This window comes from Ptychodera flava (genome assembly GCF_041260155.1).
Source record: "Ptychodera flava strain L36383 chromosome 3 unlocalized genomic scaffold, AS_Pfla_20210202 Scaffold_27__1_contigs__length_13241970_pilon, whole genome shotgun sequence".
NCBI lineage: Eukaryota > Metazoa > Hemichordata > Enteropneusta > Ptychoderidae > Ptychodera > Ptychodera flava.
This window is the reverse complement of record NW_027248281.1, coordinates 12,107,425-12,132,425: the sequence shown is the minus strand read 5'-3', so window position 1 is coordinate 12,132,425 and position 25,001 is coordinate 12,107,425. Positions and strand designations below refer to the sequence as shown.

Below are 25,001 nucleotides of genomic sequence, written 5' to 3'. Positions count from 1 at the left end.
TAGATCTTGTCAAATAAAATTACTTACATGCATCTGTACTTCCTGTAACAACGCACTTGTACTACTTGTTATTGAAATTGGCAATAGGATATTTCAGCAATTGTTCGGGTTACATTAAAATGACCAAAAGATAGCCATATTAATCATATTGCAAAGCTAACTGAAGTGCATCTGTATGTCTTGGCAAAACGGCAGAATAAGGATCAAGTCCTCAAACATCAAGTCACTGGCATCTAGTAATAGAGTTCTAAAGTTGTGCTTACAGATGACAACTTGCGAGTTCACTTATTGATAGCTTGTAGACTGAGACATCAACTCGTATTGCACATGGGACAAGCTTAAAAATGACTAAAATACATCTAGGTATGTCCTGTTAGAGGCTAATATATTGCCTTATAACATAGGCTTATTTCAATATGCAAATGAGCGAATTATAATATGTCATCCTCAACTTTAGGGTTAAGTGTACATGTAAACACCCGTGACTGACGGTAATGTAATTGATCGGCGGGTCTCGTTAGGTTTTATTCAGCATCATATGAGGCGGTGAAATCGAAAGCCCATCATACTAACATCATTTTTCGCGATGAAGTTGACAGTGAATTATCTAGAAAACCAGTTACATTAAAGCATGAAATGGAAATGATTTAAATATTCAAAGGTCATAATTGATTGACCATATATCATTGGAAATTGAAACGCTAACCAAATATTCGATAATAAGAGTTTTCCACCAAAATTCAGACCTAATTTACAGATTTATCACTTGTAACCCGTATGATTATAAAGTGTTAAAGTAGACATATGAAATGTTATATGCATGGCCCGAACATCCAGTCTCATTGTTTCTGTCTTTCGGAGAGATCCGCCCGAACAACGAATACATCGAATTTATTGTTTTCACCTACACTTCTAAAGAACAACATAAAGCTTTCAAGCTATCTTGTTATTATTATTGTTATTTGTACGTCTCGAATGCCATAACATTTTATTTGTTTAATATTACTCATTTATACGTAAACAGGTTGCTGCGGCAGGGATTTGATGGTCTGCAAAGTCCATAAGGTTTCTTGTAATCCAGAAAAGTGTGTATTTGTTCATATCGCCAAATTTGTGTTTCATTTTGATAGAGATGTAATTTTAGGATGTTGTTACGTCAAATCAGAGGATACAGCGGTAGCATTTGATACTTAGGGATTATTACACGAAGTCTGGGCGATACCGCGTCGTATTCGAGTGATGTGTCCGTATTTTGACAAGTTGCGCAGCAACGAGTCAAAATACGGACACATCACGAGAATATGACGCGGTATCGCCCTAACTTCGTGTAATAACCCCTTTATCATACATGCATGATTTGGTTATGACTGTATTCCTAGGGACGCTCTGAAATTAGCGACGAAATCAACTGGAAATCGACCATGATTCATCCAGGCTGTATCTATAAAAACCTGGTTGCTAAGGAATGATGACAACGGTATCACTTCTTGATATTATTCCGCTATTTGGCCATTCCCCCTCAAAGGAGGGTTAGGGAGCACTATTTAAGCGAAAAATTTAAATATTACGATGTTGACAAAGGTTAACACAATTTGAAGGATATTCATCTTGAGTTTAAATTGACGGTGAATGTAGAAGATAGGCTGGAGTGTGTAAAATTGGGGTGTTTTCGTGTTTTGATACATAATCTCATCCCTGCGTGAAAGTTATGAGGCCGCCTAAAATCGGGTCAAAATACTCGCGCCACGCCAGCGTTCGATTTCAAACTTGATCGAGTATGAGAGCATGGAGCAAACAGCTCTGCAACATCTATGAATGCACTGTGGATATAATACCCATGCCAGACATACATGTCCCCAGACGTCAAATATGGCGAATTTACCACCTTAGTAAGCGGATTAGGGAAAACATGAAGTGAGTACACTGTAAGCTGTAGCGTCGTAACTCGTTCGTGATTTTGTTGCTGTAGGAATACAACATTCCAAAGGTATTTCCGTTGTCTGCTCGTGTATTTTCGTTCCTGGCTTGCCTAAATAGAAGTAAACTTCCTTTAACAACCTAAGCGAAAGTTTGACTTTCCCCAGATCCTTAATATTATCTGAATCCTGCACCGCACCGGTGCCACCAGACACGATGATGACCTGTGAATCTCACTGACAGGTACAAATCGGAAATATGCGCACCTTCAATCTTGTCTGTCGCGAGTATTTTCAGTGCAGTTGGATTTTTGTGGCTCATTTACGGCTGTAATGCATCGCCCAGATACTTAAGCCCATCAACAGGAAACTTGTCGTAACTCGTAAAGCGGTTCTATCATGATGATAGAACCGCCATCTTACAACCGATATCTTGCATGTAATCTTCAGCAGCGTACCGCCACGGGACCGGCCGTGAACGATGACAGGTGTCGGCAAATGATACAAATTTTCAATACGTTTGTTTGTATGTTTTTGGTACAACTGTACTTTTGCCTAAGTGCAATGCCCATGAAGTGACTGCAAACAACAGAATTTTGACCATAATCATCATGACGTTTCGGATTGTCATTTGTCTATTCGCTCAGCTGTTTACATGTACATATACCAACGAAGGTCATGCATACCAGCGAAGGTCAAGCTGTAAGTAGTTCGGTTACAGTGAAAATATCATTCGTATTATCACTAGTTAAAATATGGGTTCATATCAGTACCGTGTGAACAATAAAAGAATGGCAATACAGGCATAGCATGTATGGCAATTTAGAAACTCATATTTTATCTTAGATTTTAATGCACGAACTGATATAGAAGATGATTTTTTGCTCACGTGTTCACACACGTAAGCATATGTCGCAGCGAGGTCTGTCTGTCTGTCTCTGTCTCTCTGTGCGCTCGATATCTCAAAAACGGCTCATCACATCAGAATCAAATTTGGTATATAGATTTAGTTTGCAATTGGCAACAACTAATAAGTTTTGTGGGTGTGGCTTCTTTATTTTTTGCTCATTTGCATAATTAATGATTTTAGAAAAAACGGCCATACATTGAGAAAGATCGAATGCATACAATTTAATGAGACTTGCTACAAAAGTTGATAACACCAAGATATATATTGGCAGTGGGAACCATTAAGGGGTGAGATGAAAAATAGTTGCTAATTTGCATATTTAATGAACTCTTCTCATTAGGGATATATATCTGCTTTGACTTGATCAAAATTGACCAAACTTGGTGTGTATATTGAAAATACTACATTATTGGAAGTCATTAAGCATTTTTACTTCAGCCAATTCCTAATTTGCATATCTAATGAACTTTGCAAATTAGGGATATATCTGAATTTACTGGACCAAAGTTGATGAGACTTGTAAAATACATTGAAGCTACTATGACAAAATATATAAATTCATTGAGCCTTTTTGCTTCAGCCAATTCCTAATTTGTATATTTAATGAACTTTCCTAATTAGGGATATATCTGAATTAACTTGATTGCAGTTGTTTAAACTTGCCATATACATCAAAGATACTATGATGTAACATTATTGAAGATCAAAAGACATTTTTACTTCAGCCAATTCCTAATTTGCATATTAAATGAATTTTTCAATTAGGGATATATATCTGAATTGACTTGATCAAAATTGATGAAACTTGCAATGTACACTGAAGACATTAAAATACACTATTATTAAGAGTTAGTATTTTCTCTTTAGCCAATTACTAATTTGCATATTCAATGAAGTTTCCTAATTAGGGATATTTATCTGAATTGACTGGACCAAAGCTGACGCAACTTGCTAAAGACATTAACAATACTATGATTCAACATTATTGAAGGTCATTAAGCATTTGTTCTTCAGCCATTTCCTTATTTGCATTTTAATGATCTTTTCTAATTACAGATATATACTTAGATTTACTCGATCAAAGTTGGCAAAACATGCTATATACATTGATGATTATACCAGGTTAAAACAATATTGAAAGTCATTTCACATTTTCATATCTGCTAGTTTATAATTTGCATATCTAATGAGCTTTCACAGTTTGGTATATATGGCTTTAAGGAAATGGCCAATGGTAATTACAAGGTAATTGCACTTGCTTTACAAAGTGGTGATACAATGACAGCAGTCAAAGAAATTTAATATTTTTATTTTCAGCTAATGACATATTTGTATACTTCATGGCCTTTTAGAATTAATGCGGTGAATATTGTTCATTATGTTAATCATAATACTTTCAGTGAAGTTGCAAACATGTGGCAAAGGTTCAATTTCACACATAACTGCAGTATATAATGGAACACGTGAGCATTTTCAGTTCATATCTGGTATTTCGGACGATTCGACTGATTACCTTCCACTTGACGGTGCCAACTATGAGCTATGTAATTTCCGTTTGCCACGTCATTCAAAGGATAAACATGTAAATGATACTGGCAGAACTTTGTTGAATATTTGTAAACATTTTGATTTACATATTATTAATGTTGGCCCTCCAAAGGTATCGGGGGAAATATTACTTGTGTAATGTCAAAAGGTTATAGTGAAGTAGATTATTGTATTGTGTCTTCAGATTTGTTTTTGCATGTAAATCAATGTAATGCTGTTTCAAGAATTGATTCAGATCATTTTCCTATCGATTGTCATATCAGTATTCCAAATAGTTCAGCTTCAGCAAAAGTTGACCTCGGTGTCACCTCTCTGTAACATACAGCTATTCTTTTCAACGTGGCTCGTGCAGGTTTATTTAGAGAAGACCAAAGTAATGATTTTCCTGAAAGGTGGACATAGAGCTCCTAGCGAGGTCTGGCGCTTTGGCCGTACACCTGTTAGCGTAGTTTCCTACTATAAGTATCTTGGTTTGCTTCTGTCTTCAAGCAACACGTGTTCTAAAGCTGTACATACAATTGCATCACAAGCGAACAAAGAACTAAATATGCTGTCAATCGCCAGATCGATGCTCGAGTTCTTTCCATTCGAATGTCATTTTAAACTTTTTTACAGTATGATTTTACCAATTCTTTGTTACGGCTCTAAAATTTGGGGGTCCCAATATTTTTGATATTTTAGAGAAAATTTATAGGTAATGGTGTCGAAAATGTTTCGGTTTACCGAACCATGCTTGCAATGAAGTTGTAATTGGAAAATGTGGTCGCCTCCCCATTTTCCACTATACTCTAAAATCTACATCTCTATATCTATTTGAATAAGCTTTTATAAATGCCTTCAGATCGTCTCCCAAACCAGGCTTTTATATCTAATGTTATGTAACCTTTACAGCATGGTTAGGCACACATGGGCGACATCTATAGAATGCTGTGTTTTCTTATGGCTTTGGCTATGTATGGGTAGCTCAAGAAAAAGGTAATAAATCTCTGTTTATTACTTATTTTAATAATAGAATTCCAGACACACTACAACAGCAATGGAGAACTTCAGTAATGGAAAAGTCCATGTTACACTCTTACAACCAATTCAAATCGGTACTTGAGCCAGAGAACTACATTTCTTTGAACTGCAACCGGCAAACCATTCAAACCTTTGCTTGCTTTAATTGCTCGGAACTCCCTTTAATTTGAAAGAACCGCATGGCCTTGGAGGGCACTCCGTGGCGTTCAAAAGGGATACGGTGTATTCTGCCGCCAGTTCTTTTCCTCGCTTTGCTGGAAAAAGTACCGGCGGAAGAATACGCCGTATCTCTCGGGAAATACATCGGGAACGACGCAGAGTGCCCTTGTAGGCCATGCGGTTCTGTAATTATTAGTATTACATATGTCATCCCACTTCGAAAATAACAGCCAATCGCAACACGGTCTGATTGCATATAGAGTCTATATAGTGCGCATTGACATGATGTGAATGAACTTTTCATCAGCTGCAATTGGCTAAGGGGAACTTCCTACTATTCATATACAAATATTTTGATGCAGCGCACCAAAATGGCTGCATGGCGGCCATCTTAGATCGTATCACAAAAAATTGACGTGCATATGTATGACATACGGAGTAATCTTTGTACCAAGTTTGAATGAAATCGCTTCAGGCATCTCTGAGATGGCGACCAAACCTATAAGTCACCCCGGACGGTGTCGGTGGGGACTAACAAAAGTCAAAAAAAGTTCTCATCTTCACGATGGTGCATTGTATAATCGGGAATGCGGCGTATGATGCAGGTGATAAAAGATTACATGTCACATATTATATTTATTAAATATAAATGTTAAAATTTTTCAGTGAAACATCATTTCATAGTTCTTTTGTTGCATTCTTATTGTGACTTCACTTGGTTTTCCTGCAATCTTGATAGACGTGATTGCGTTTATAGCCAGAGTGAAGTCGAACGCCAGGGCACCTTAACCGCTCTAGCTATTCTTTTCATTGACAACACAAGGCTGCCTATCTACGCGTTTAGCGTATATGCAATTGAACGCCGTCCACAACTTTACCTCGCTACTTTGCCAATTACATAAAAAAGTCTGCCTTCACTATGCAATTTGGAGCAATCTCGCCATCCCAAACAGGGTCACCTTGTTACATCGAAAACGGTGCAAGATACACATAGACCATTGCAGGGCTGTGGTGATGGCCGTATAACGCCGGGAACACGCAGTCCTGTACGCAGGGCAACAGAGCATGGGACATGGAATGAGGAACTACCACACAGTCATATAGCCTAATGTAACAAACAACTTCCGTGCATTACTATCTTGTGTCAAATTATCGGCGTCTACATACAAAATAGTAAAACCGTACTTCAAAACTACAAATATTACTCCACTGTAACAATAACCGTACTGATCGACCTCCCGACGGCAGAAGTCAAACACACTTTCAGTACAAAAAATCTGTTCAACCCTTTCTAAATTAAATTTTAGGCATTTGCTGTCCCATTCGTGCTGCAGTATAACCCATATATTATCGGCTTTTTGAATTTCTTTGCCGTTTGGGCATTTTGTGTGCATGAAAATGACATCCTAAGACGCGTTACCAACAGGCAACCTAAAATTCTTCCTCATTAAGGTAATATGCACCTCGAAAGTGAAAGACTTAAACTTTTGCTCAAACTTTCCTCATTTAAACTTTCAACCATTCTCTTACAAAAGCAAGAATAAAAATCAGGGGTCACAGTGCAAACGTTGGTACTAGAGAGACAAATAACTTGTGATTTCTCGATATCTGAAATCCTAAATGGCCGCCATCCCTGTGTTAACTCAATGACAAAAAAATACAATTTTCGAATTTCGAAAAACTAAGAGGGTGACAACTTTTCTTTCGCGAAGAGCTTCAAAATAAGCCCCCACAACTGGTAGGTCAGAAGAAATTGATAAAATTTAGAGGCCTGAATTGCTGTCCCCGGGGTGCGTTTTACCTTAATGCAACCATCATGTTGTTACTTCATAGCAGAGACGCAGTTTGCCGGCAAGTGTCGTAAAGTGTAAACTTTGACTTTAATGGCAGCGTCATATTGATAATCAGATTTGCTCCCTTTGTAGGCTTTGAGACCAAAGAAGGTCATTTTGCTAACTACCGTCCATATAAGGCAGGCCCAAAATTTGCATGGACAATGCCCGGGACAATAATACATGTAGCTCGATGAGAAAGTCGTACACATAGCTGCAATAATTGTAGCCCTTGATTGGTGGGCAGAGCTCGAACTTGATTTTTTCCCTGGTAGTCCACTTGGGCTACCATTATCTAAAGTTTGTAGCATAGTGAAAATGGTTGGTAGGCCATGCATATTTTAGTTCAGGGATATCTTTTTTCGTTAACAAGACAAGAAAAGCTATTTTTGAAGATTCTTCCCATAAACTGAATTTTCTAGTCACAGATGCGAATGCTTGCACACCTTTCATACCCAAGGAAACAGGTATAAGGACCGTTAGTGATACTTAAAAGTTCGGTTACCTATTGACAACTGGTTTCACTGTCAGAGTTGTATGCAAATTTTGATAGTCGTCATGACAACGATACGACTTTCACAGCACTGAGACATACTGTAGCAGGGGCAGGGCCAACATAGACCATGGGGTTTCTGTAGGGAGGAAGCATATAATTTCTGTTTAATTGTGATTGATATACTATGATCAAAATGAAAAGAAATGCATTTTCATTGGCTATCATTTTCTGTGCCTGTCATTCAAGGACGGCAAGTCAGATATATAAACTTTGTAGAAAAGATCCGCCACACGTCGTCTTCGTAACTTGCATAACAAAGTCATAGTCTGGCCTTTCTGTGTCCAGCTTGGTTTGTCTGCATTTAGCTTATCCTAAAGTGACATACCGGACATGGCATGCAAGTACTGACTGAATTTTAAGTCCAAGGCTTTGGTAGTCCGTTTGGGCTACCATTTCATGGGTTTGGTAGCCCCAGAGAAAAGTTGGAGTCTATGGACGTAGGACTACCGCTAATTTCAAACCCTGGTGGAGCTTGGGCTTCTGTCGTGCGGCTCGCGCCTTGCCCCATCCAGGGCTACAATGCAATACTAATATTTTCACGTAAAACGCCACTGATGATCTTCAGTGCACGCTCAATGGCCGCATTATCAGAGAATCTCGTCTTACCGTGTACAAAGTTCACCATAATCCTGCTCCCTGATAATGTTAGAATCCTTGAAACCACGTATCGATGGTCAACTGTGGTCCTTGCAACTGAAAAATGACAGTTTAATAACTCGGGCACGAAGTCAATTCAAACTAGACCGACATCGTTGAACTCTGTACCCTGCCGACTAGTACCATTACATTTTAGGGGTGGCCGACAGGCGTGAGTGGCTGAATGAGCATGCTTTACGGGTAGCCCTACGAGTATGGCGAGAGTGTCTGCCTTGCAAGCCGCCTCCGGAGCCAAAGCCGGACACTCTCGTCATACACGTAGGGCTAGCTTAAGGGATTGATTGGAGGGTAGGACAAAGGGGAGGGTAATTTACGTGACACTATATAACATTTGGTGAATAAAGAGAGGTGCTCTGACTTCTCAACTTTCTCAAATAAGTTCAACAACGTGCGGGTTCAATAAATCCTACACGGGAACGGGTTATTTACAGCTGTTAGAACTTTGTGTTCATGCACATTGTACTGAGCCGTGTGCTGAAGTTAAACTACATAACTACTTCAACTTTCACAACTTAGTTCAACCATCTACCTACATGGTTCAACTACATTGTCAAGATGCCGCTATAGTTAAATGCCGAAAGAGTGATGTAAAAACACATTGTATTCCCAGTAAAATCTGTTCGACTAAAAAGGTTATTGTACGATGTGTGAAGTGGGGTGCCCAAACGGCAACCTTGTCCATGACGGTGCGACTTTGCATAATTTTTTAATAGCGGATATTTACCATCTAGTAACGAAGTTTGACATATTGACGATTTCGAGATTACTAGAATAAATTGCTTTGTCACCTGGTCTGCAGTAGTAGTAGTAATATACTTTATTTAAACAGGGTAGTCTGATCACACTGCAGTAACTGTAATTTCTATCACAGCCCTCCTGAGTAGTAAAGAGGCAAAAATACACAAACAGATCGTCTGGCAAAAAACATATGGAATGGGCGAACAGCAGATGTCGAAGACAAACGAAAAACAGTTTAGGGTAAGTCATAGCCATCGTTACAATATTTCATGAAAGATAAACATGTAGTTCTGATTTAAACATCAACAACCCTTCACAGTGACGGATAGATGGGGGAATTGAATTCCAAATTTTAGTAGCTCGATACACAAATGATCTTTGACCTATGCCTATCTTTAAAATTGGCTAGTAAAAGTTACCATTACTAGAACAACGAGTATCTAAACAATCCATTTCTGAGAGAAGTTGTCGACATCACTCTTAGAGCCTCTCTTACAAATCGGAACAACTAGTACAGTTGAAACAGTCGGGAAATGTACCACTGTAAACTTCAAAATTAAAAAGAGTTACCGAAAAATGTCAGACATTTTACCACTTTATAGCTCTGGCCAACATTTAGAGTGGCTCTAACTTCGATACTCTACGATACAAGAGTTTGTTAAATCGCGGGTAAATATCCGATATAAGCTATATCGAAGATTATACCGCCTTACAGATCCGGCTAAACCGCAGTCCCTACACCCACTGTGGCCAAACCATACAAAGTAACGTCTATATCATAGAGTCTAGTAGCAGTAAGTATCGAAAGGATATCTTATATTATATGATACCAGTATATTGATGGTGCAAATACAGTGATTTGATTGGTTGAGACGCGCAAAAGAACCATGGTATATTGACGATATACGCTGCGAGCCATAATTTCAAAATACTGTTATGATATAATAACAATAAATCACACCGAGCGACTGTATACCACTCGATTTTGACTAGTTCACTTCATCTATGCACCAGCTATCGCTCGTGCATATATATTGTTAACTGGTCAAAATCTCGTGGTATACCATCGCTGGGTGTGCTTTACTGCTTAAATATCGCGGTGTCCTCTTGTTGTCCGAGTATCTGTAATATTGCAAAGACATTACGAGACGGCAGACTTAGCATGTAGTGAATATCTCTTTCACATCTACAGAAATAAATATGGCAAGTTTTTCAATGGTCACTGGCCTCTTGGCTTTCAGCGAGTGGTATTCTTGCAGTAATTGAAAAGGAACAAACGGTCCTATGACCATTTTCCAATCCTCCGAAAAGATAACGTTAAAATAACAACAACAACTACTGCCACAAGCCCGTTGCTGCAAGTGCCACCGTTTTCATTAGCGCTCATTCAGCCGCTCACACATGTCGGCCACCCCTGCAATATAATGGTACCAGTCGGCTGGGTACAGAGTTCAACGATGGCTGTCTAGTTTGGCTGAGTTATTAAACTGTCATTTTTCAGCTGCAATGACCACAGTTGACCATCGATACGTGCTTCCACGGATTCTAACATCATCCGGGAGCAGGATTATGGTGAACTTTGCACACGGTAAGGCGAGGTTCTCTGATAATGCGGCCATTGAGCGTGCGCTGAAGATCATCAGTGGCGTTTTACGTGAAAATTTGTGTATTGCCTTGCAGCCCTGGATGGGGCAAGGCGCGAGCCGCACGACAGAAGCCCAAGCCCCACCAACCAAGGGCTACAATTATTGCAGCTAGTCGTACACATACACCTAAATGAAGTGATCAATACAAACCTTTAAACATCACTTGTTCTCGAAAATTGTGATCAATGGTTCTGACCTACGGATTTTTACACTGCGGCGTTGTTTTATGCGTATGGCCGGCTACTAATCCTGTAAGGCTGTACCAAAGTCACTTGTAATCTATTCCGCTCTCGGACTATGCGCCCATAGACGTGTGTACATACGCCTGAGAAAAAGAAAGTCAGGAAACCAAATGGCCATATCCTATAGGGATAATGCCACCATGTCATCTTCGACGTTCGATTTTACTGTGAAAAGTAGCAAGTTCGTCAATCGTGTAACCGTTGATCGCTCCCTATCATTCTGAAAATTCATACCTGGTACTTAATTCGCTTAAAAAAAACCCTCGTTTCATGTGATTTTCGACCGAATTCGACGAACACATCGCCAAAACATAGGCGTGAGCAACATTCCGGTCACCTCTTGGGTACCTCCACTTTACTGACGTTGGCACCGCTAACCAATGAGGGGTGACTGGAATGTTGCTCACGCTTATGTTTTGGCGTGGTGTCTCTCGAACTCGGCCGAAAATCACACGAAATGAGCATTTTGTAAGCAGATGAAGTATAAGGTATGAATTTTGGTGTGATTTTCGGGCCGAGTTCGGAAGACACCTCTCAAAAATATATTCATGCCCAACGTTCACTGTGAGCTGACCGCACGCTTATGTTTTAGACCGAAAATCACACGAAGCGAGCGTCTTTGAAGTAAATTAAGTAAGCTTACCAGTAATGCGGTAATGTGGCATATCGATCGCGCTCGGGTCAAGGTTCATCGCAACAGTCTGCGGTGATGACCCTTGACCCGAGTGCGATCGATACGCCATGGCCCAAAACACCGCTGCGTATTCACAGCTAGTGTATGGTATACCAGCCACTGAAAGAAAAATGATTTCTTCACGTATTTAAGCTATTCCAAAATACTCTACAAATAATTTCAAATTGTAATAATACAAGATGCTTCAAAATATAACACCTTTTACTATTTTGGAGAGAAAACTTACCCTTTCTGGGCTTGCTTAAGCACGATCACGACTTCAGCGTGCGTTTACAAGAAAAATGTTGCAACTTCCGTTTTGATGCATGACGGGACAAGAAAAGACACTAAACTTGAACATACACCAAGTGTTAAGGAGTAGAACGCCTCTTGCACGTCGATGTTAAAATTAAAACGTTCATGGTGGATATCTGATTTTCTTTTCAAAATTGCAAAATTTCAACCCGTAATAAACGTGTAAAATTATTTTGTATACTTCCTTTTTTAGAAAAAAAAAACGTGCTTTCAGCAATTTTAGACCAGAAAGATTTTTCTCTTACTGGGAAATTCGTTACATCAAAATCCGTGTACGTTTGCCGGACAGCGAGGCAGTAGTAAATTTAATATAGCCATAGTAAAGTGAAAATCACTAAAGATTGTTAATTGTTTTACAGTATTGTAAAATTTCTGTAATGCTGAGTTTTTGAACACTTGAAGGAGATGAGTGTTAACATTCCGTGTTCAGGTTTAGAACATCAGTGTTAATAATATGAACACTGGTGTTAACAATATGAACACTAGCCGTTCAAATTTGAACACCGATTGAACGCGTAAAGACGCGTCTGGCGTCCGCTATTTTTACAGTGTACTTTCTAGATGTGCCGCAGAATGCAAAGGCCAGATGAGAGAGAAGTTGATCAATTGTCGTTCGGCTGACGTTGTCTTCACGAAAAGGATCCGACAACGAGTGTAGTGACAGGAAACTTAGAAGTGGAAATTCAGAATTATTGACTCCCAGTTGTTTATTAACCAATCACATAAAACCAACCATTGCATGTCATACACACCATAGTAATCAAAATATTTATGATTGATGCTAGTTAACATGGCGTTCGGGTCAGTGCGTACAACAGCCAATATGTCATGGAAAAAATAAGTATGCAGTTCGATTATTCAAAATATTTTGTATTCACAAAGTAAGGTATTTGAAAATTTGGTATGGTTCGCATTATTTTTTTAGATTGAAAGAGTACATAATTAATGGGGTCAAGCGTGTCAATGATGACGTGAGCTCAGAGGTCAAAAGGTTTCGTATTAGTCTCTCGATAGTTATCTTTGACGTCACATGAATAATTTTTTCAGGAACCGACAAAACACTGTGACAAAACAACACTTCTTCATGCTCAGTTAACTCAACTATAACAGTATTATACCTTGCTTAATGAGAGGATCAATTAATACAAATATCACGTTGTAAACCTGCCACTGCTCATTAATCTTGTAATGATGTCGAATTTTACACTTTGCCTGATCTCTCTTGGAATAGTCGGTAAGTACAATAATTATACAATCCTTATTTCAAGCTACAGACATTCCTGAGGAAAAGCGATGTTATCACTTGTTTATTCTGGCCGAGATTTTTAACTTCGACGACGACAAGATGAAAATTACTCAGAGGTGTAGTGAACAATAATGTGTGACATAAGCTGCGATAGTGAGTACAACGTGAACAACACGAGCAAAGCCGCCATTTTTTCTCTCCAAATATTGGCAAAATCCGGAAGAGAACTGTGTTAACTCATAAATCAGCTTTTGGCATAAAACAATCATGGACACATATTTTATAGCAGTGGAATGATTCTGGTAATAACCTAATTTACATTTTTCTACATGACTGAAAAGTCAGGTTTAAGGTTATTTGAACAATTGGTCCTACAGTTAAACACTGTCAGTTTGAAGTAATTTGAAATGAAGCTACATTTACTGTTCTTCCAGCACGTCACGTATGTGGAGATTCCTTGAACATACATCTATTGTGAATATATATATATTAATCTGTACAGGTGCGTCTATATGCAAGTTTCTTCGATTTTATAGATGAGTATTGGTGTTAAATTGGTCTTGCATTCACACATGAAGTCATAAATTGACTGTTTCTTTTATTACAAACTTGATATAAAGATTAGATGATCGTTATTTGATTTCCTGAGTGCAATCGTTTTATTGAAATGTTTTGTCCTGTTTGTCATTCACAATGAGAAATCCCATGCAAATATACCATAACTTTCCTCAGGAGGTATCCCGACATGTCTTTGTGAAACCATTCTGGCGAACGAGGGAAGCTCGGCAAGGTTAACCTGCATCAATCAGCAATTCCAGGGTAAAGTGGTGACTGCAAGGTGGGGAAAGGATGGTGGTATCTTCATAGCCCAGAAATTTGAATCTGGTGTTGAACATTACGTCACGGAAGACAAATACTCCATCGATGATGACATGATGTACCTGAATATTCATAATATCGAGACATCGGACGAGGGAAAATACATTTGTAAGGCTGAAATCGATTCGGAGAAGCCAGAAAAAGATGATACCATTTTGCACCATACAATTGAATTACTAGTCAGCACAAGTAGGTATTGTGAAAGTCCAATCATTTAAAAGATGTATACTCTCCAGCAGCCCATCAAGTTAAAGTATAAGTCCATAATTCATTGATAATTAAAGATATCTTGCATTGTCATATGACAATTGTTACATTTCTTGTGCAAATATGTATGGATTGAAAACGCAAAAATTATCAACTGCCTATATGGATGCTCATAACAAAAATATTTCACTGTGAGTGGAGAAAATGTCCAGAAAATGAACTTAGGCAAAAATTGAAAAGTATCAATAACTTTGCACCTTATTTAGAATCCTTCATGAAATGTAAGTTTCCTGACTGTGAAAAATACATTAAAAGGACAAAAACCTTTTTCTTGGAATAAGCAATCCAAAAGCTAGCACATATGCATAAAATCAGCCTTAATGAATATCCCCGTAGAACATTAAACGTCGTTTTTTTCTGAAAGCAAGACTGGCTGGAAACTTTTAGTACGCATATGCTCACCACAGTACAAAATATTAAAATACAACGTCTACATTATTACCTCATCCTGAGGGCTATAGCGCCCGTTAATTACCCTGAAGGGCCGTGCGCTACCAGAAACACATCGTTATTCCCCGAGGCCGTAGGCCAAGGGGTATAGCGATGTGTTTCTAGAAACACTCGGCCCAGGACGGTAATAAGCGGGTGCTATAGCCCGAATATAGACCAGGTTATAGGTGTTTTATAACACGCCACACGCTCGTATGTATTATGTTTTGGTTTTTAATCTGTCAATCCATTGTGACACGTTTACTTGGCGATTTCTCCACAGTGGTAAAAGTAGTGCAACTTTATTCCCCCCCAAAAAAATTCTTAGTATACGTAGCAACATCATAGGTTGCACTTTTTTGTCGATGAGCTGTTCAAGCTCGTACACTGTTGGAATGAAAAATCTTGCAGCTGTTTTAGAGAGAGATTCGTCGCTCCTTCCGGGAGCTCATCACCCGCCAATATTTCAAAGCTGCAGACAACACTACGGTCACGTGACCAGGCACTTTCCCAAATTTGGAACAAAAAGTATTTCCCTTGAGAGATATACCCTCTGAGGTCATTTTTGTCTATTCTGTAGGGACTAGACGTATCTATTTCTCCATCACGTGACCTTATCTGGCGAATTGCACCACGGAATGAGCATGTGGCGGGTTATAAATGAAAATATTCAGTGCAAGGTCTCGGCCACTGACCTACAAATCTTCCACTTAGCTAAAACAAAAGAGTTCGTTATGTTGTTTAACAGTTTTTTTTCACAAATGCAATGTAAGTGACAATGCTACGCCTAATTTGGTCAAATGAACTGAAACGTCAGTTTCATTTCTTCTTTTGTATGGGAACTGCGGTTTACCTTGCTTTTTATGTCATCTTATCGTTGATGTTAAGGAATGCAGAAGCAGACGGGAGGTTCACTTCCGGGATATGCTGTTTTTATCTTAGTTATCGTTGTTGTTTTGGTTATCAACGTCGTCGTTGTTCTGGCAGAAATTGCTATCCGCAGGAGAAAGGTGAGTACGACGTCGACAAAGCATGTAGGGGATAACAGGGTGCGAATACAATATCTATAAAATAGATATGACTTTGATTTATTGCCGGGTCATTGGTCTTACTACCAAGGTTTGACATCTTGCAAAACGAAAGATTCTCACGTAAGGTATATGTAATTGATAGATAGGTGGGACTCATCTTCTTACCTCTTTGCTTTAAGTGGATAACAATTCGTGCGTTTTACGGCAACAGCAAAATTATTTCATTGTGTCATTCCCCGGAATTTAGTTTCAGTAGAAGATGGTGTACTGCTACACATTAGTAAGAGTAAAAATGGTAATTCATCACAAAAGTTAAAGACTCATAAACCGGCATTTAGAATTAAAAAATGAGATACCTCTTCACCGAAAGGGAGCAGTGTTTTTATCGAATTAGGTTTAAACTGGATCCTCTAGATTCAGATTTAAATGTTTCAATAGTTAAATTATATACTATTTCATATTATCACTGTATTCTATTCGCTGAAATATAATCCATACTTTTCATATGTTATTCTAAAGGCTTTTTCCACCTTTCATTTTTCTGCATGATTCGTCGATGACGTAAACGTATACAGATTTATCTATGTTTTACCTTTTTATCCATATTTCACCTTCACTGTCTCGTGACCTATTAATATTCACCGTTCACTTTCACACCTTACGCACACAGAAGTCACGAAGCAATCAAAGGTCTCCTCAGTCCGACCAGATATACAAACCTGTCTCGTCGGGCAACCAAAAAGATGGCCGGAAACTGCGGAATAAAGGTGAATGGAAAGGTCGCACTGTTTAAATCAGAAATGATGACATTTTATAGTTTATTGGAGTTCCAAGCAAAATATTGTGATGAGAAAATGACGTGCTCCTGGACTGTAATTCTTCCCAAAAATTAGAGTGCCATTGAATTATTGCCTAAAGGTTAAGAGAAGTTGGATGTAGACAGCTTATCGAGGTTTGCCGAGCTTCATCAGTTAAATGACATTAACGTTTAGTTAGTAGCAGTTTTTCAGCATTTCAGTTGTTTGAAGTTAGTATATTATTGACACTGTAACCTTTATAGTAAAATTATATCAATTTCAAAAATCCTCTTAAGTTGCTTTATATAAGATGATAATGACACTGCCTGCTACCTTGTAAAATTTGCATTTTATGCATCTTTGAAGACACTGCCTTTCACTTGTTATATGTCAATTTTCTTTAAAGTAGATTGCACGTTTCCGTTATCTTCATTCTACATCGCTCGCTTTGACCTGCTAGGGCGCTTGTTATTCAAAAGGTCGACAGTGTAATGCCATCTCCAGCATCTCTATGATTTGAGTGTTTGTCGATGCAATGATAACATAGTGATGCCATGTAATGACATAGGAATTCATGTACCAAAAGAGAGAAAACTATAAATCTCGAAGCATTCGTTAAGTGGCCAAGGCGTGTACAGATAAATGAAAAATCTTACGAGAAAGAGATAGTACAACACGTTTAATTTACGTTTAGTAAAACTCAAATGAGTACAGTCGAAAACAGAACCTTCCATGGTGTGACCGTACGTGAATTTGAGGAAAAAACAAAGACTGACGGCAAGTTCAATGAGATGAACAAACGTTTCTATTGTGTAATTAGGATACGTCTGTGGTTATGTAAGTTTAGAAAATTGTATAAATTCGGAAAGACCCGGGACTAGAGTATAGATTTGAGCTTGGAACATCACAACTGTACACTGCCATTCTGTAATAAAGTTCTAGAGTGGTGCTTGCAACTGACAACTTGTGTATCAGCGTTAGTTATTACAACCCAGATCGGCGCAAAAACTCATATTCCCCGAGGTACGACGACAGTAACACTATCACAATTATTTAATACTTTTACATTTGTGTAATATAACACCAACTACTGTTATAAGTACAACACAAAGAATTATTCAATCCGAAAATTCGAATGCATTATCTTGTATTATCTATGTTTTGCAAGTCTATTCCAGAATCTGTCAATATTTTATGTTGTCCCTTTTTAGCGAAATAAATCTACCGCTTCTTGTAGGACCGACTCTGTGAAAAACCGTGAAAGGTTGTGCTGGATTTTCGAGGTGTAACTGTTACAGTACTTCATTATTCCTTCCTCCATTCATTCGTTACCTATTTTCTTAATTAATCAATTAATTTTTTTTATGTTATTTGGAAATGCAGAAATGTCATTGGCATATAATCTCAAGGATTTGAATAACATAATTATGCTCTTTGAGCCACTTCTCTACGTCATTGATAAAAGAAATACAAATCGGTTTAAGTTTGTCACCCTGTCTTCAACATACGGACCAGTGTAAATACTTTAAACTTTCACACATGCATATATAATGAAAACATATGGCTGGAATTTAATTATGCATTCTTGTGTCGATACTATACACACAAAATTTACAAAAGTTGGATGATCATCATTGTGTTATTGATAAATACCGTCATTCAGAGTTCGCGTTTACGCAAAAATCGTGCGTATTTACGCATTGAAATTGACTCTCTACGCATTTTTTTCATCGTTATGCGTTTTCTATACGCAAAGGATAACACCGAAAGCACTCCCCACGACTGAGCTTAGGCGACAGCCAGACGAAATTTGTTGCAACACATTTCTGTCAATCACTCATTTTGTGTTGAAAGTTTCGAATTCTCTGGGCGTTGTCTGAAAATTCGGCATCGTAGTCCACACGTTATCACGTTAAGCACGTTATCATGTCAGCTGTGCCTATGAATTACGTTGCTAATTTTCAGGAGAGCGATAGTTTCTGAAAGTGAGTGATTGACAGAAATGTTGCGACAAATTATATAAATGCCAACCGTGTACGATCATCGCGTCTCTCTGTTCCCAAATTTTGATCAAGCACACATGCAGCATGGCGTCGAAGCAGACAAATCTGTTTTAATTTCTGTCAACTTTGCTCTACGAGTCCGTGAAAAAAATGATTCATTGGTAGAGCTCATCGGAATCCCAATAAATTTTGAACACTGCAGAAGTGTCTGGATGGTAACTGCAACTGGTCGTTCAGGCACCAAGTCGTTTCGACCCAAGTCGTTTCGGCCTCTCAATTTCCGGTCCCAAGTCACTTCGGCACCGCAACCCAAGACGTTTCGGCATCTGTGTTTCGATTTTTTTTCAAACTATTTAGTACTTGACTGATCCGTCATATTCGTAAGCGTGACCTTTGCGTTCTGACCAGTACTTTATGTGCATTTTGTGTGAATTTTGCCGTGCTGTTTCCTCACCGCTTTCAAACTTTTTCCGTGTCGGCGGCTATTGATATCGATAAACTTGTGTCACAGATTTGAAAATGATATGAAGTTTTTTCTTACAGTGTCTTCCCATGTTCTCACAAAGATTAAGCATGTATGTGAATGTTAGTTGACACTATACTTTTTAGTACTTTGATTTGTAACATTACGCTCCAGCACTAGTTCCCACAGGTAGCCTTCAGCAGTGTCGAAACGTCATGGGTTGCGATGCCGAAACGACTCGGACTTGGGGCCTGAAATTGGAAGGCCGAAACGTCTTGGGCCGAAACGACTTGGTGCCGAAACGTCCAGAAACCGTCTGGATAAGCTGCCATAACTCTAACTTTTGGGTTGCCCGATGTGTTGTGACGGTTGCATGTATATCCTTCGCTGTTACGTTTCAACATTGTTCAAGTTGTTCGTTAAACTGTTTTCATTAAAATAATGTTACATCGTACAATCCGAATATGTAGTGTAGGTTTATTAAACGGCACATTGTATTTTGCTGTCAGTTTTTTCATCAATCGAGTGCGGAAGTGAAATTACGCACTCAAATCCACCCATTACGCAATTTTAGCAGACTAATGCGTATGCCGTACGCGAGGAGAAAAAAGTCACCGCGAACACTGGTCATTGCCTTCACTTTGAACTTGATTTTGCTATGATTAAAGATTGAGTATCATCACAAATGGGTGCAATGCCAGGGCCTTTCTGAATTCCCCGATTTCTGTTGCTCTGGTTATGGAACAACTTTCTTTACTAAAAGTCGGTCAGACAAAGGGTAACGACAACATTTCTCAAAATAGGTGCAGCTAGCATCTCTGATTTTTAACTTGTTAATCGCTAATGGTTCTTTTCCCAGCTGTTTTATGTGCGCTAGAGTCATGTTGTAATGTTATTTGCCACTACAGGCATATCTACTTCCTACCAGTTTTATCTTAGATAATTGAGAAGCATGTTAATTACCTCCAAACAAACAACCAAATTGTTCGCTCTTAATCTGTTTTCAGACAATTACACTCATGTCATACTGCTCTTCTTAAACTTACAGACCAACTTCTGAAAAATATTGATGATGGATTGTACAGTGGTTTATTTTTAGATCTTTGTAAAGCATTTGATCTTTGGGACAACGATTTTCTTGTTACAAAGCTCTCAATCTATGGTGTGAATAGTCCATCTTTACAATGGTTTAGCTCTTATCTCACAGGTCATTTTGGTGAAAACGCGAAGGTCTTACCAACTGTCTGTCGTTCCTTTTTCGGCGACTTTTGTTTCTTATTTTTATCAGCGACCTTCCCCTTTGTCTCAAGGCTGGCAACTGAGATGTATTTGCTGATGATTTAGCCTTATATAATTCAGGCATCATATTAAAGAAGTTCAAGTTAAAATCCGTAACGATATTTTACCGGTTTTTTCTTGGGTTTCAAACAATGCCATGGCTGTTAACACTTCTCAAACAAAGAGTATGATTGTTGCGTCACGTCGGAAAGTTATTATGTTTTTCCCCTCATTCTGGAGGCTGTCCTTTAAGATATATTTTCGGAAAAAAAAACTTTCTTGAAAGTACGTATTTAAATCATCAAAAACTTATTGCAGATATTCTACCTTAAGTTCGACGTCTTCGACTAACGTATACAACTAAAATACGATTTCCACAGGCCTTTTTCCCGAAATATCCTTTTATTACATTGGATATAAACACATCACATCAATATATCCACTGTTACATTAATTCATTAATTCTCTTAAAAGCTTGTACAATCTATAATTTTATGTTCATCTCCTTTGTAAGATTATGTCTTATATTACATTCATTTTAGAAACTGTTTCAATTGACACATTATCATTTGTGAATGCTCTGTTTCCCAATTAAAATTGAAAACCTAACAGATTTGCTTCATATGTCTGTGACCTTACCGTCTTTTCACTCAGTAAAAATTATATTCGATTGCGATATTTCAGTCACTCTCCTTACATATGATAATGTTTTTCTAGAGAGTATGCTGCTGTGCCCAATTTGCATCACTATCTAAATAAACAAGTCATTGACAATGACATAGTCCCCACTTGTAATAGGAGTATTAGTCTTGATGGGGCAGGGAAATGTGGTCATTAAGAAGTATCACTGGAGTGTATATGTTGAGATCTATGGGCACATAGGTCTATGTCGTTGTTCCCAATTTGAAACACATGAGGCATGTCTAAGTTATGGTTCTAAATCGGGAAAAAAGATCAGACCTCTATCTGTATTAGCCAGCCAAGAAATACATATGCGCATAATAAATGAGGTACAAGATGTGACATCTTAAGGTCTAATATCCTATCAAAATTGGAGGGTATAGAACTTGTGGTTACTGAGTTATGCACATATATGTATAATCAAGGTCAAAGGTCATCGAGGTCACGTGACATTTAAAAAAAATGTATTGCTAATTAATCCCTTTGTGCCAAAAATCAGACCTCGAGCTCTATTCGCTTGCCCAGAATTAGATATGTGCATAATTAATGAGGTAAAGTATGTGTTGTCATAAGGTCGCCCATCCTACTAAATATTAAGGACATAGCACTTGTGGTTACTTATTTATTTGCATAAACGTATATTTAAGGTAAAAGGTCATCGAGGTCACATGACATTTGGTCAAAAAAATCATATCCTATAATTATCCCTATATACCGAAAATCAGACAACCAGCTCTATTGGCTTGCTCAGAATTAGATATGCGCATATTTAATGAGGTACAATATGTTGCGTCATAAGGTTGGCCATCATACCATATATGAAGGGTGTAGCACTTGTGGTTACTGAGTAATGGATAAATATGTATATTTGAGGTCAAAGGTCACCGAGGTCACGTGACATCTTGTCAAACAATTGTATTTCTAAGTTATCCCTATATACCAAAAATCAGACCTCTAGCTCTATTACCTCGCTCAAAATTAGATATGCACTTAATGAGATACAATATGTTACATCATAAGGTGGGCCATCATACCATATATGAAGGGTGTAGCACTTGTGGTTACTGAGTTATGGACAAATATGTATATTTGAGGTCAAAGGTCACCGAGGTCACGTGACATTTTGTCAAAATATCTGAGATATCTGCGTGAATGGAGGGACATACCCAATCTATAAGCCCCTGGACTTCATCCGTGTGGCTAAAATCTGTGTCACTGCATCCTTTTTGCAATATGAATACGATGAGAAACTAAATTTTTATTTTACTTGGTCTTATACATGGGATTCTATGCAGAACTGACTTATACATGGAAGTCTATGGAGGTGTAAACTAAAAAGTCCTCTAACACGGCCGAATTTGATCGCATTGTGAAACAAATCGACGTGTATCTGTATGGGGTAGGGTACTATGCTTGCAAAGTTTGAAAGAAATCGACCATGGCATGTCTGAGATATCTGCGTGAACGGACGCACGGGCAGCATGACCCAATCTATAAGTGACTAAAAATCACCATGGTAACGTTATCCATGTAGTATCTTTGCTTTCAATGAATCTTTTCACCTTCATGGCTTGCAGTGCTTGCACTTGACATTTCCAATTGACATGTTCGATACTCCATAGTTTTGATAGCATCTTGATCTCATCGACACAACTGCAAAGCTAACTGAATAAAACTAACATACGCCTCCTTTGATTATCAGGTTATCCATCAGTGTGTTTAAAAAAAAATTATGTGACCATTGTTTGACCAAAGAAATGCAATGCCTTTCATCACTATTCGAAATGTAAAGCAAACAAATCAATTGATACAGAAGAAATCCATGGCAGTAAGTGACTGGCTAATAGGATAATGTGCAATATATTAAACGAAAACGTAAACTTCATCACTTGCTCCCTAGCCTCATCTCAAAATGATCTAGTATTCAAGTGGTTTCGCAATCTACTGACAAACGTTGCCACAACACATTCGCCAAAAAAGTCAGTAGATGCAAATTAAACGATACTACACGTGATGTCATCGACAGGAGAAATGTCTTCACATTTTTCTTTCGAATTATATCATATTATATACACATATTGACCAAATATGAGGGTAAAAGCACATGTGTGTGTATTGCCTAATGGCCTGAGAGTCGCCCCTAAACAGTCTGTTTCACAAGTTGACCCTCGAAGAATTCTTCAGTTATCATCACTGATCTTTGTTGCAGACGAGCTGCTATCTAGTTTGCCTGTTACAGAATGTGCCTGTCCGAAAATGGAACTTTGAAACTCCTCCAGTTTTTCCGAACTCTTAAAACTTGCTATTATCATGAATCAGTGTCAAAATGTAATGTAACACGTGGTGGTAATTTAACGGAATCACAATAGAGAATTCGGACAAGTTGTGCTCAAAAATGAAATATTTCAACCGAAGATGATGTAGCATATCATAAAGTTACTTTTCACAATTTTGGTAAAATGTTCACAGTCCCTGTGGCAGTCTACGTGAAGGATCAGATGCCTTTCTCCCAAATGGTCACTGCAAAAAGATTCTTGGAACAAGAAATACTACTCGGTTTTTCTCCCCTCACTTCTTTGGTATGTAAATAGATGGACTGTACTCTTTTGTTGACTTTATTACCTTTCACGATGTAACCATCGACTTGTTTCATTGGCACACTGATGATGATGTAATCACTGTTGCTCTGCCATCGACGTTGTGACATTAAAGGTACTGAGTTTTGTCTGCATGTCAGCTCTGCCGCATTTGTATAATAAGTTTTCTAGCATGCCTGTGTCGTTCACTGATAAAAAGTCTCGCTTTTTCATTTCATCAAACACTTCAAAAGGATCATTGAGTTTTTCAAGAACCCTTCTTGGTATATTTACACTGAGAAAGTGCTTCATACGAACGAATTCATCTGTGCATGGGGAGAAAAAATAATGTACCGCATAATATGGTACAAAAATCAATGATAGAAGAATATTTTATGCATATTGAAACGTGATAGACTTAGACGTGTATATGTGTGCTTGATAAACTTAAAGTTTGACAAGACTACTGCAGGGTCATATAGTGTAACAGTTCTAGATATTTCCCCTGTAAAATGATACAATTTCAACATAAATATACTTCAACATCATATTATCTGACTTTTCGTCACTAGGGGAACTACCGCTTCTGGTATTCGAGGCCTGGGCATTGCTAAAAAGCTCTCCACTGATCAAACGAGTGTTTGATACTTTCAAGTTTATGAACAGTTATCCATGAAAACGCTGACCAATTATTGAGTGGAAGCAACTGAACATAAAGGGTGCAGCCTTAGGAAAAATGTGCGAATTGTATTTAATATTAGATATCTGACAAAATTTGGAAATATAAGCGTTATCGCCATTAGAAATATAAGCAAATTTCATAATTTCATACGTTGAAACAACTGTTTACGTTAAAATTGACCAAATTTCGGGTCCATATTGAATGAGTTTCCTTTACACTGTTGTATTTCTGGATTTAGAATAACACGCTCATCGTGGTATCTTCTTCGGACAACCTCGTGTGTAATAATGAATTGAAAATTGGAATGAGGAATTTGGTAAAATGCTGTACTGATGTTAGTTTCCTGAGTATGAATGATGTTGATGATGAAACCTGTACTTATACAATGTTAACAGCAAAATGAAATTACACATTTAGGCCACGTTAAATTCCAAGTTAGGGACCTTTCATTTTCAAT

General features: G+C 38.1%; 2 protein-coding genes across 2 annotated transcripts in view; one reads left to right on the top strand and one right to left on the bottom strand.

Annotated features, from left to right (window-relative positions):
• Nucleotides 1-13,257: 13,257 nt before the first annotated feature.
• Nucleotides 13,258-18,097, top strand: LOC139126466 (uncharacterized). The gene is made up of 4 exons (XM_070692525.1): nt 13,258-13,446; nt 14,191-14,526; nt 15,922-16,043; nt 16,735-18,097. Exons 1-4 carry the CDS (start codon nt 13,401-13,403, stop codon nt 16,855-16,857), a joined length of 627 nt encoding a protein of 208 aa, XP_070548626.1. The 5' UTR covers nt 13,258-13,400; the 3' UTR covers nt 16,858-18,097.
• Nucleotides 18,098-20,993: 2,896 nt separating this feature from the next.
• Nucleotides 20,994-25,001, bottom strand: part of LOC139126375 (uncharacterized) — a 23,429-nt gene continuing 19,421 nt past the window's right edge. The window contains exon 13 of the mRNA XM_070692441.1: nt 20,994-24,188. Within this exon, the coding sequence (XP_070548542.1) occupies nt 23,962-24,188 (227 nt within the window). The 3' untranslated portion in view covers nt 20,994-23,961. The remainder of the gene's footprint in view (nt 24,189-25,001) is intronic.